The sequence below is a fragment of the Zeus faber genome, assembly GCF_960531495.2.
Source record: "Zeus faber genome assembly, chromosome: 11".
Classification (NCBI taxonomy): domain Eukaryota; kingdom Metazoa; phylum Chordata; class Actinopteri; order Zeiformes; family Zeidae; genus Zeus; species Zeus faber.
In genome coordinates this window covers 24432105-24444322 of record NC_137205.1, presented here as the reverse complement: position 1 = coordinate 24444322, position 12218 = coordinate 24432105, and the positions used below count along the sequence as shown (strand labels likewise).

Here is a 12218-nt window from a genome sequence, read left to right as displayed (position 1 = left end):
TACCATCCTGTTCTCAACGGGCTGTTTCAGTGTGTGTCGCTTTCAATGCAAATTAGCTGCTGCTCCCCACACCAGCTCCAGAACTGGTTGTGGCTTAGGCACAGGGCTTTTTTTTGTTTGTTTCATTCTATTAGGAAAAGGGGGAAAAGAAATACATCTAAAATAAAAACACATTGTTTTTATTGGTTTTGTTTTGGAGGAACGGGAAACGGAAACGCACAGCGGAGTGGAGATCACTCCCTCTTCTAATAAAAAAAAGAAAAAAAAGCCCAAATTTTATCGACCAGCCCAATGCTTTTTTATTTCCAGCCCATCCTGCCCAGTGGTTTTTTTTCCAGCCCAATGTGATCAAAAGTAGCCCAATTGGACAGAAAACCGCCCAATCTGGCATCACAGATTATTTACTATTCACAATGCACTACGTCCAGCGATTAGGCTTTACTACACGGCTTGACAAAACACGAAGGTCTCCCTGGAGATTGGAGAGTGATGTTTTTTTGTTTGTTTTTTATCCCTGGATGTGGGTTCTATCTTTCTCCTCCGCTCGCTCAGATGTTTGGGGGGACATTCCAATCTTGTAAACAGGTCAGAGTGTTCTCTCTCCTGACTCAGCTCGTCTCTTGGGTTCACATTAAAAGACCCAAAAGCATGAAAGTAGATTCACATTTATAAATAATGAACAAAAATAATAAGTGCTGCATATTTTCTTTGGGTGGAAAATACTGCATAAAGACACAATAAATGCTGGAGAATAACATGTTAGAGTACTGCTGTAATTATTGGATAGACTAAATTACTGATGTAAAAGAACCATATAAAACCATATGGAATTAATCAGGTGGTATTTTGAAAGGAGAATTAGCCCCTTAAACCGTTAAAACGTCTCACATGGAACTCGACCAAAACTCGATCAAAATTGCAAGGCCGCACTAAGGCCGCACTAATTCATCTGACAGAATCAGTTCCAGACAGAATCGCAGATCTGAGATTGATCTGAACAAGATTCGCGCTGAAAGTGAGAACTAATGGTAGTGATGAAAGGTCCGAGGCTTATTTGAGATTGGGTCCTTGACGCGTCACTCGGTAAAAAAAGAGTCGTTCCCGCCTCTCGGTTCGTTTGGTTCAGTCGGTGTAACACGAGGGAGGACTTCCACAACGATGAACGGCGGTCAGGAGATTTTCTTCGGCTCTGGAGTTGTGGACGGAATTCCCATAAAGGTCGTTTAGTTCTGTCAAAATGATGTATTTTGGTGGAATGCAAAAAGTAAATCAGTGACATTGAATATGAATTATGGCACATGCCCAGACCTTTTTGCCGGAGTGACTCCTGACTCAGTAAAAAATGTGTTCAGTGCGACCGAATCGTTCCTAAGTCACTACCTACTAACAGGTCATAATAATAAAAAACAGTTTAATGGACGGTGCACAGTGCGCTGGGAATATTTAATTGTAAAAAGAGTTGCTGTGTTGGGAAACACTTTATCGATCCCCGATGAAATTCGGTCCTTGATGAAACTTGTTTGCTTCCAGTTGTTTGCTTCCTGTCGTCACGAAATTAAGTATAAATCGTTAATCATCGTCTTCATCACACCCTGTCGCCGTCTTCGAGCGATAAACTCAATATGAAGTTGTCCCATTAAGCCCGTACTTACAAACTGAGTTCATCTCTGTAAATGTCCTTTATAAAATCGATTTCCCTCTTTAAATGTGTCTGTTCATTACGATGTCAATAAGAAAGATATGTTTCTTCTGAGTTAATATACTTTAAAAAAGGAGAAGAAGTGGGAATAAACTTGTACTCAGAACGCACATTCTGCCGATAGAACAGCTCCATCACTGACTTACCAACAATACATGTCACACCTTGATAATATATAAATGGGGAAATTACACTATAATGTTCCTTTTCAACAGTGACTCCCATTACAGGACAAGCAGCAGTGGCAGGAAATGCTCCATGTGCACTTGGAGCGTCACATTTCCCGTCTTTAACACCTCACATCTCATATTATCTCACACAAGTCATATAATCACACATTATCACACATTATCACACATGGTCTCACATTATCACACATTATCTAACCTTATCAGACATTATCTCATATTATCTCATATTATCTCATATTATAGCATATTAATGCATCAGCGACATTTTTAATTTCTCCAAACAGGTGGTTCATCTGTGTTAAATTCACAACTTGATAGGATTTTCTCTGGAGTAATTTGAGTGTTGTAATTACTGTCCATGAATCAGTAATTGTGTAAAAGTTGTAGACTGGAAGGCTATGATACAAATGGTTATATTAAAAAAACAAAAACAGAAAGTAGGAAGCAATAGGTAAAACATGTGATAAACAATAAAGGGTGACGCAGCAATACAGATAAAAACAATCTCATACAATCAATAGGCATAATGCACAGATGGTCAATAACACTTGTGTGTGTGCATTAGTTGTTGTTATGAAAAGCAACAGGGATCGATAGATACTTATAAAATACTTCAAATGAGCATTTCCATAGAGTAGCAGTCATAAGTAATAATAACTTATAAGGCGTGCACACGGGACACTGTGGGACAAAAAAAAACCCTGCTCAAATTCTCAGAGTCCGGTTTACCTCTCAGACAACGAGTTGAAGACAACAAGGTGTTGAAGATAGTACGACTGTTTTCATGAATTTAGAAATTCACAGTGAAGAAGCGGAAATGTACATTATGCTTAACCGGCATACTGTACACATGCTGTGTAACAGGCATCAGTAGTTCACCCTTGGATTTTCCCCTAACCCTGGTCTTAATCTGAGGTAGGGTTTAAGCCTTAATTTGTTTGTGTTCCCCACACCCCCGGCATTGATTAGAGTCCCGGTTTTTATTTGAGTGACTGTTTATATGTGAGCAAACATGGTAACTCATAATACATGAGTTACCTAATCTTCTAAAGCTTACGCTGCTATGACGTACATTATCACCTCAATGCTATTTGTGGTTGTTTTTATGTCATTCTTTGTTTTCAAGCTCATTCAATCGTCACAGAGAACACAGGAATGTTTTTCTGAAAGTTTTGTGTTTATTTTATGGAAGCACAGTATGGAACCAGATGAGAACGGCACACTACAATATATATACAATCTATATACCATATATATATATATATATATATATATATATATATATATATATTTTTTTTTTTTTTTTTTTTTTTTTTAATATATTTTTTATATTTAATTTTTTATTTTTTTCATCTTACCAGTCCACCAAAATTCGTTTCTGAACCAATTTGAGGCGAGAAACAATCAACGCAGACGCTGAATCTTCACTCGTATCAGAACGAGATGTCATTCAAAACGTGGTTCCCGCTTTCGTCAAGCACAGGCTCGCTTTCTGTTTCGTTCCATTCACTCCGTAAATTTAAATAAATAGATCGACAATCAAAATACTAAAAAAAAATTTTTGTGTTGTTTTTTAATTATTATTATTTGTCCCATCACCGGCACATCCACCACTGACAGGTCCGGTCCCTGTCCCGGAGCAGGAGCTGGACGAGTTTCTCCAAGCACCACGATCGTCTCCTCCCTCCGGTAGTTCCTGCAGCGCGGACACAACGCGAGGGACGGTTCTTCCAAAAAGTGCTTAAGAGCTTAGACATTTCATCGCGATGAAATGTGTTGCGATGTTTCACATTTATTTGAGGTAAATAATAACACCTGTCACGCACGGGTTACGCGCAGTGGTGCCGTTCATTTTATTCAATGAAATACGTCTACAAATAGAAAAAAAAACACAAAAACATTCGAACCGTTCTGTCTTTAAAATCAGATGTGTATGTATTGACTGTATTAGACGCACAGAGCGCTCTGTTATTCATGAAATAAACGCTGGAATATCCCGGATACGCCAGTTGCTTTGCGTTTTGAGCCACTGCCCCCGCCCGCCCCGGTGGACGGACACAGCATTGCCACTGCTTTTCCACAGGTGCGGCCCGGGGGCGTTCGAGGGGTCCGAGCGCGATCCTGTCGCGGTTCTTGCATGGGTCAGCCACGACCCAATCACTAGTCTGCCTGGGCTCTGTCGTGCTGCAGCTGTCCTCTTCAAGTGGCTCCTACTCTATGTGTGTGTGTGTTTATGTATGTATATACGTGTGACCTACTACAGGCTTTTGGTGCATTTGGTTGCTTTCCCCCCCCCCCCCCCCCGCATCATTTGAAAGTGAAGAATCAGAGCTTCAAAACAAGGTGACACTTGTGCAAATCAAGTAATTCTTTTTAAAGCTGTGACTTGTTAATGACAAGGGTGTGGCAAACTGTGTTTCTGAGATAATCGCCTTCAAAGTTCCCCCCCCCCACACTTGGCTTCATTCAGCCAGCTCCCAGGATGCAAATGGTTTGGAGGACCAGCAAAGCCGCATGGCTACTTGTCACATGGCCACTTGACACCCTGCTGAATGGGACAATCTTTGCATTATTCTTGTCTTTTGGGGGAATGTTGAACAGCGCCACCGACACACAACATCTTTTGTTTTTAAAAGGGGTTTTATTTAACAGTAAGAATATACATGTTTTATAAATTGGAAACATTTAGGGGTTTAAAAGTTCGGACAACACAACAAAATGCAGAGTCTATCAATAATATGAGTCTCTGTATATCAGCCTCGGTGTGTCATTTAATATATAAATGTGCATATGCCAAATATCTTCAAAGTTCTTGGAGTTATTGTGCGGGCCAACGCCAACCCTACCCCAGTTTCACTCTGAGAGCCTGTTTGGGGCCTCTATTAAAAACTTGAGAATCGTGTCCATTGCTACTTGTTCATTATCTGCATCACCAACCTTAACGGACTTCATCATGTCAACAACTTCTTCCGTTGTAACGGACATGTTGTCGGTCTCCTCCAGCGGTTCTTGCAAATATTCCATTTTGTCGCATTATGGTTGAAATCCACTGTTAAAAATGTTCTCCAAGTCTGGGATAACGCCGGTATCAGAGAGAGCTGACTGTCATTGCTGAAGATGAAGTCCAGTACGCACTGCTTACACTGACTTGGATTTATCGCACTGGTCAGATTAAGGTCCGCGATATTATTTAGATCTTGCGCCACACGCTTCTCATAATCCATAACAACACAGAAACTAAAGTTTCACAGACAACTGAAACCGGATCCTCAGCTTGTTTACGGAAGTGACGTCAGCATTACTTCTTTGGCTGCATACACCCCCTCCACAATGATGTCCGTGTGTGTGTAAAAGTAGTACGATTTAAAGGTTGAACTCTTATCAAAACGGTTTCACAATGTGACTTCACATCACATGGAATAAGAATGATCTTCACCTGGAAGAGAAATGATCTTCATCTGGACGGTCGCTTTAAAGGAAACCATCGATCGATGTTCAGCGTCTCGGTAAGTGAACTGTATTTCCCCATGTCATCTAACGGAAAATATTCGACTCCACGGTTTAACATTTTTCTACTATTTATAAATCAAACTCGGTTTTGAAAATATGTCGAGATAAAAAAACAAAAACAAAATAAACACAAAGGAACACAAATCTGGAAAAATCTAATTTTCCTTTTTCACATATACTTAAGACATAAATCGCACATAAGAACTCTGAGTACTGATCATTAAAATAATTTATTTAGGAATCACTTATGTTATTTAGTTTCATGATAGGCATATATAAAATATGTACAGAGCAAATCAATCGGTACAAATGACAGATCCTGCTGGGGAAGTACTGTGTGTGCTTATATGTAGAAGGCGGTAATATCTCAGCAAATTGCAAGAAAGAATCATTCATTTTGTTTGAGAAGTGAGTATCGCTCAGTGTTCCATGTGCGGCGGAACAGGAGAGCAGCAGCTCGACAGGAGGTCGGAGGTCAGAGGTCAGAGGTTGTGCAGCTTCAGGACAGGCTGCAGGTCGATTGTTTGGAGTCTCTCTCTCTGCCCTGGAACAGAGGGGGGGGAAACCTGTGAGTGGACGGGGAATCTCAAAGAATATATAACCACCTGAAGGAAAGTTATGAGTGTTATAATGCACTTAAAGGACAGGTGTCTTTTCCGGTTTGACTTTCAACCCAGGCCATTGTTGGAGAAATTACATTTCTGCGGTGAAAGATGATCTCAATTTGTCACGTTGAGAGGTGAAAACTGTGTTCAGCTCTGGGAGCTGCAAATAAAACTCACTAAGGTTTGATTAGATGACAAATACATGAATATGTTTAAAGATGTTTTTTTGGCCTTTTATAAGGTTACACTATTTACCGTTACCTCTTTTGGCTGTTGAAAAAGGAATGTCATGTTTTAACTCTCAATACAACAAATATTGGTTAAAAAAAATTGGTCTGTGTGCCACACGACAAAGTCTTCTTCAGGCCTGGGTTGGAAAAAAGGAAAATCTATCCTTTAAATCCCACCGACTTTACGAATGTAACATGTACCAATAATAAGTGATAAATAAGATGAAAACATGAAGCAAATGAATGTTTCTAATAAGACCTTTTTATGTTTTTATGAAGGTTACAAACATGTGCTGAAAAAGTAATGGCACAGGTCTAACTCTCAATACTGCGCCTGTCGGTAAAAATGAGGTCTGTGTGCCCAGGTTGAAGAAAGAAACAAACAAACAATAATAATAATTTATACTTTAAATCCCATTGACTTTACCACTGTAACCCGCACCAAAAGTGAGTGATAAATAAGGTGAAGACATAAAGCCATTGTACCTAGCTGTTAGCGCGCTAGCACGCATGCTAGTGTCTCCTAAGCTTTCTGGATACCTGTTGCCTCTGGTGCTGCCGCCTGTACTCCTCTTCACTGGCAGCCAGAGCCTGAGCCAGGGCCAGGTCCTCCTGCTCCTGAGGGCTGGGGGAGGAGAAAGGGGGCTTAGAAAACCAGATTATAATAATATACGAACGATAATAACAATAACAAGAATAATAATAATAACACACAAAAAAAACCACATTATGATACACATTTGAATAAAATAAACAGTTAAAATTAGGACTGGGCCGGTTAATTCATAATCGGGCAATTGGCATTGGCAGTCACAACACACGCAAAAAAGAAAAGCCATAATTGCCAATTGTAAATGTTTTTCTCAAATGTATAAATAATCCACCTTTCCTATAAATATATATAAATAATTTGTACCTTTCATACTGGATGACCAGGCGGAATAAAGGCACAACATTCACACCTTGAACAGGCTCATGAAAGGAGCTTATGTGATAATAATCATAAACTAATATTAATAGTCTAATAAAAAGTAAAACAATAACTCGGCTACTACTACTACCTCTAGTACTACTACTACTACTAATAATAATGCATCTGAACGGATTTTTAGCACCGCTGGCAACGTAGTCACACGCCCCCGCCACGCCTAGAACCAGACAAGGCGAACATGCTTGTCTTCTTGGCACCGAACTTTGACAAAGTCAAGTGAAAATCCAACAGGTCAGACATGTTGGTTTGTCTGTTTATTCAACAGGGACAAGTAGAATAAACGGGGACCATCCCAGAAAAGCACATTTTGGCCTAATCCCTTCAGGCAATGCTGATGTATTTGGTTTAATTTTATTTATCTAACACTTCCATACTTGTTATAAATGTTATATTGTTTCACATTAAACATCTGAGAATGTTATGGAAGTCTGTTTAATTTAATTTGACTTCATTCGCAGTCGGAAAGACGCCGTGGACAGGCCGATCGGTTTTATTTCGTTTTACCACAGCTTACTTTGTTTAGCACTGTAAAAATAAACATTTATTTGATTTATTCCAAAACGTTTGGAAATGTTACAACCCCCCCCAAGATGGGATGATAACGTCGATCAATTTGATTATTGGGTGGCGATCGATCGGCAGCAAAAAAATGTCATGACCGGCCCAGCACTAGTTAAAAGGACAAGGGAAAATTAAGGAGGATGAACGAAAGGTAAGAAGCGGGGAGACGGAGGAGCGGGGGCGGGGGCGGCGGCTCACCTGAGGCTCTGCTGAGCGCTGCCAGCGGATTCTGCCAGAGACATCTCCAGAGCCCTCTGCAGGGCCTGCTCCTCCGTCTGGACACAGCAAGGGTCGGAACATTCACAACACGATCAGCACGTTTTCGACTCGTAAATTATATGAATATGCGCTGCTCTGCGCGGAGGCATACCAGGCCAGCCTGAAGAGACGCCGATGCTGGGATTACATTCTGTGCTGAAGGGGCAGAAACCGAAGTAGGCATCCGCGGGGTAGTGCTGGGAAATCAAACAAATAAAGGAAATCATTTTGTTTACCTTAACGGTTCAAAATACACACAACTGACATACACTCAGTAGGCTTTTAAAATACAAAATACGTAGATGCGTAAAATATAATACGCACATACAGTAAATGTATATAGAACAAAAATACGATCCCAAGTAAAAGATTGTGATATTGTGATTCTGCTATTGTGAACCATTGAAGTAGTAATCCTGAATATTATTTTGCTTTAAAAAAATGGCACTTTAAAAACAGCCATTCAATGAATTGTGCTATTTGTACTTTGTAAATTGTATTGTACTATGTCCTGAGCCTCACAACTCACCCACTGCTGTGGCTCCTGATGGCAGCACCGACACCGTTGGAGTTTCTGGAGTTTCCATGAGCGGCATTGGAACCGGAACCAGAGGCAGTGATGGATGAAGCACCTTGGACCCTCAGTAAAGCAGCGTGTCTAAAAACAACAACAAATGACCGTCAGCCATCCCCGGAGCCTTCGTCAGCCCCTGTTGGAGGATTGGTTTTCACGGCCGAGGGGATTTCTGGACGCTGTGCCTCACCCGGATTTGGAGACTGGTTTGCCGTCGCTTTTACAATCGTGGTCGAGTGGATGTCGATGTTTAAGACAGAAGTTTGAGTGGCACTGGTTGCACGTCACTCGGATCATCTCTTTTTGTTTACAGCCTCCTTTGGAACATTTATTTGTGAAAATCTGGAAAGGGAAACGGCGAGAATTCAGAAAAAAAAACAAAGTTTGTTTTTGTATACAGCCGCGGCAAAAATGCCAAATCTAGAAATGATAAAAAAAAAAAATAATAATATTAAAAAAAAAGGGAATAAAAAAAAAATAATAATAATAAATAAATAAAATCACACAAAGAAAGGCCAAACCTTTCTTTTCCTCTGAGCAGGATCAGATTTGCAGTCCCGGTCAATGTGTTCTCCAACTTTGATGTCAGGCATTTCTCCTCTTTTTATGGGAATGGGGATGTTGCATAGAGGACATACAGGGACCTGTACATCCTGGAACATAACACAGCGTGTAGAACAACTTACGGTGAACATGTTCACTGATCGACCAAAATGACAGATGACTCTCAAACTAAACTGAAAACTTTAAACCAGGGATGCACAGATAAAACATTTTGACAGAGTACGAGTACCAAGTGCGAGTCATAACTAAGTTATTACTGTAATGCTCTGATACTGTATTACTATAATAATACCCCGGATACAACTGAGACCATTGATTGTGAAGATCCTGTGTTTATTATTTTAATTGATGTATTGACTCCTCTGTTTATGCCAAACTAGACGTATAATAAACCATGACATGGGAACTCAATGCAAGTATCTCACATTCACGTGGGTATCTGGTTTAGGTATTTTGTGAGTACTAATATGTTGCGCCGCATCATGGAGAGAGCAACCATAACTAAAACGAACTAATACTCTAAATTGCATTGACAGAGCAGAAACACTTTACCTTCTGATAAGAAGACATGCATTTGTGGTTTGCATAGAATATGTGGTCTTTACAGAATATCTCTTGACAGGCGTCACATCTCATGGGAAGAAAATCTGTAAGGGAAAACCAGGTAGTTAGTTATATGTAAAATTTGGGCCACGTGGGCAAAGGGCAACAGGGAGAATAGATTCCCAGACATCCTCAACCTTTGAAAATGGTCTCTCAGTCAGGTGCTCCCAGTTTAATACAACCCTGATTATGAGGCACCAATTTAATAAGTATTATGATTTTCCAATTATTCTGATTTATGTATTGATCATATAAAAAATGGACTGCGTTTTTTCACATATTTAAAATAAATACTCAATGAAAAACAATTGAATGTTTTTTTCCCCCGAAGTGATCACAATACTTATATAATGCATATAAGTCAAGTCTGCTTATTTTTCAAAGATTTATTTCAAGTCATGAAATTGAGAAGCAGCAATGTCACCAAGTAACCAAACGTACAATAGATACAACATGCATGGCACACATGTAACTAAATATAATGTAAATATTGATTTTATAGCCAGTATAAAAAAAATTTCCATACTTGAATGAGTATATTTTTTACCTCCCATACATATTTGCCACTTACCCAAGCGCTTGCAGGACCTTTCGGAACAATGCTCTCCAAGATCAGGAAACTCCATTGTACAAGTTTAAATGACCAAGTCTGGTGAATTCTGATGGGAAACACAGAGAGAAAAGGACAGTAAATACAAAACAAAAGCTCTGATCACTGGTTGAGGGTCGACTCCAATAACAAGCAAAATAACAGCTTACTGTAGCAGGAAGTCTGCGGGTATCAGGAAGTCAAGTTTAATACATTGCAAAAACTTTTAAAAGCCTAAATGTGTAAAAAAATGTAAACTGACAAAATGTGAAGACAAAAAACAATGACAAAATGTAACGTATGCGCAAGAGCAACTTTTGGAAGAAACAAATCTTACGAATTCAATAGAAGTACATGGCTAAGTAGTATATATTTTGTACAGGGCTGGGGAGAAACTGTGCGGGTCATGAACTAGATGGTTCTAGATGGTTCTTCCTTTAAGTTATAAATGATTAGGTACTGGAATAATTCCAACCATCACTTTTTTTCCCCAAAACAAGGATTTGATGTATCTATGTAGTATAAAGTAAGTAGAAAGTGAGCTGGGTCCACATCGAACAGGTAAGTGTGAAGGTAAATATTAGGCTCAGAAATGTTGACTCTGACGCAGAAGATCCAGAGTAATAACCAACATAAATAACAACAACTAACAAAAGTTGGGGGGGTAAAATAAAGTCGACGCTGTAAGGAGTTACCAGTCGGTCACCGTAACAACACCTCCACTTATTATGGTCTGGCCTGAAAAAACGCACAGTCATCAGCAGCAGCAGCAGCAGCAGCAGCAACGGCCCGACGACACCGCGGGCCCGGGCAACAGCCACCCCCGCCGGCTTGACGGCCGCGCCCGCCGCGAAAGCGCTGACTAAGTCGGTTCGCCGGCCTCTTGGCGATGACGTCAGCGACGGTCTCAGCCGCCTTTGTCAACGGTAGTCCGTGACGTTGAAGGGACGTTGCCGGTGTTGTTTTCGCCGGCGCTGAAAATCCCCCCCCCCCGTGTCCGCCTCGCTTTCCCAACGGTCGCGAACGAGGCTGGTGGGAGATTAGCTCGCTAGGCTAATTTCGCCAACGCCCCCCCCCCCCCGCACGTTACATAATCTCAACGGCGATGTTGGGATTCTGCTTTTGTGCCGCTCGATATATGATTTGGGCAACAATTAAAAAATAAAATAAAATAACACACGTATAATTTCGCAGATTTGAGGTGAACGTCCCTGCCGAGCACACGCGCTGCTTCCAGGTGGACTTGCCGTAAGCTAGTAGCGTTATCCGGCTCGGCGACGAGGTGGAGCCCGCGGAGTGGCGGGCGTCGGTCGAATCCCGGCGGAATTCTTCACGACGACAAACACGCAGCGTGGACCACGGACTTACCGACGATTTCCACGCTGACGCGGGCTCCGGGGGCTCAGCTGCGAGGGGAACGGGCACAACCCGCAGGCTGCTGTTTGGGTCTCACGCAGGCTCCGCCCACCGCGGAGTGACGGCGGCGCAACGTGGACGCAAACAATCCGACGTCACGTTTCATACGAGCAAGACATTTTTTTTTTTTTTTTTTAATTAATTATTATTATGATTATATTTTACGATATCGTCTTTTTATTTTATAGTTATTCTTTTCGTTTGAGAAATGTATTTTCTTTCGGATAATACGCTCTAATTTGACTATCAAACCGTCGGGCTCACCCGGGCGCCGCCCACATAGGCGTGACCTCAGCGCGGCACCGGCATGACGTTGCGAAAAACGCTTCGCTGACCTCATCCTCACACGACGTTTCTGGGATCTTCTGGAATATTCGGGACTATTCTGGAAAGATGTGTCAAGAGTTGATGTCCCAGAATCTCGGGT

The 12218-nt window shown here is 41.1% G+C and overlaps 1 protein-coding gene across 5 annotated transcripts; it reads right to left on the bottom strand.

Moving 5' to 3' along the window:
- Positions 1-5611: 5611 nt before the first annotated feature.
- zfand2a (zinc finger, AN1-type domain 2A) lies at positions 5612-11840 on the bottom strand. 5 transcript variants are annotated; one of them, XM_080008955.1, is made up of 10 exons: positions 11744-11840; positions 10358-10445; positions 9736-9830; positions 9141-9272; positions 8810-8961; positions 8575-8703; positions 8158-8242; positions 7986-8062; positions 6722-6860; positions 5612-5944 (listed from the first exon to the last, which is right to left on the bottom strand). In XM_080008955.1, exons 2-9 carry the CDS (start codon positions 10410-10412, stop codon positions 6749-6751), a joined length of 837 nt encoding a protein of 278 aa, XP_079865081.1. In that variant the 5' UTR covers positions 10413-10445; positions 11744-11840; the 3' UTR covers positions 5612-5944; positions 6722-6748. The 5 variants fall into 5 exon arrangements, with proteins under 5 accessions (XP_079865081.1, XP_079865077.1, XP_079865078.1 ...); XM_080008951.1 differs by having other exon boundaries at positions 6776-6860; XM_080008952.1 differs by having other exon boundaries at positions 6776-6860; positions 11623-11814.
- Between the last annotated feature and the right edge of the window lie 378 nt (positions 11841-12218).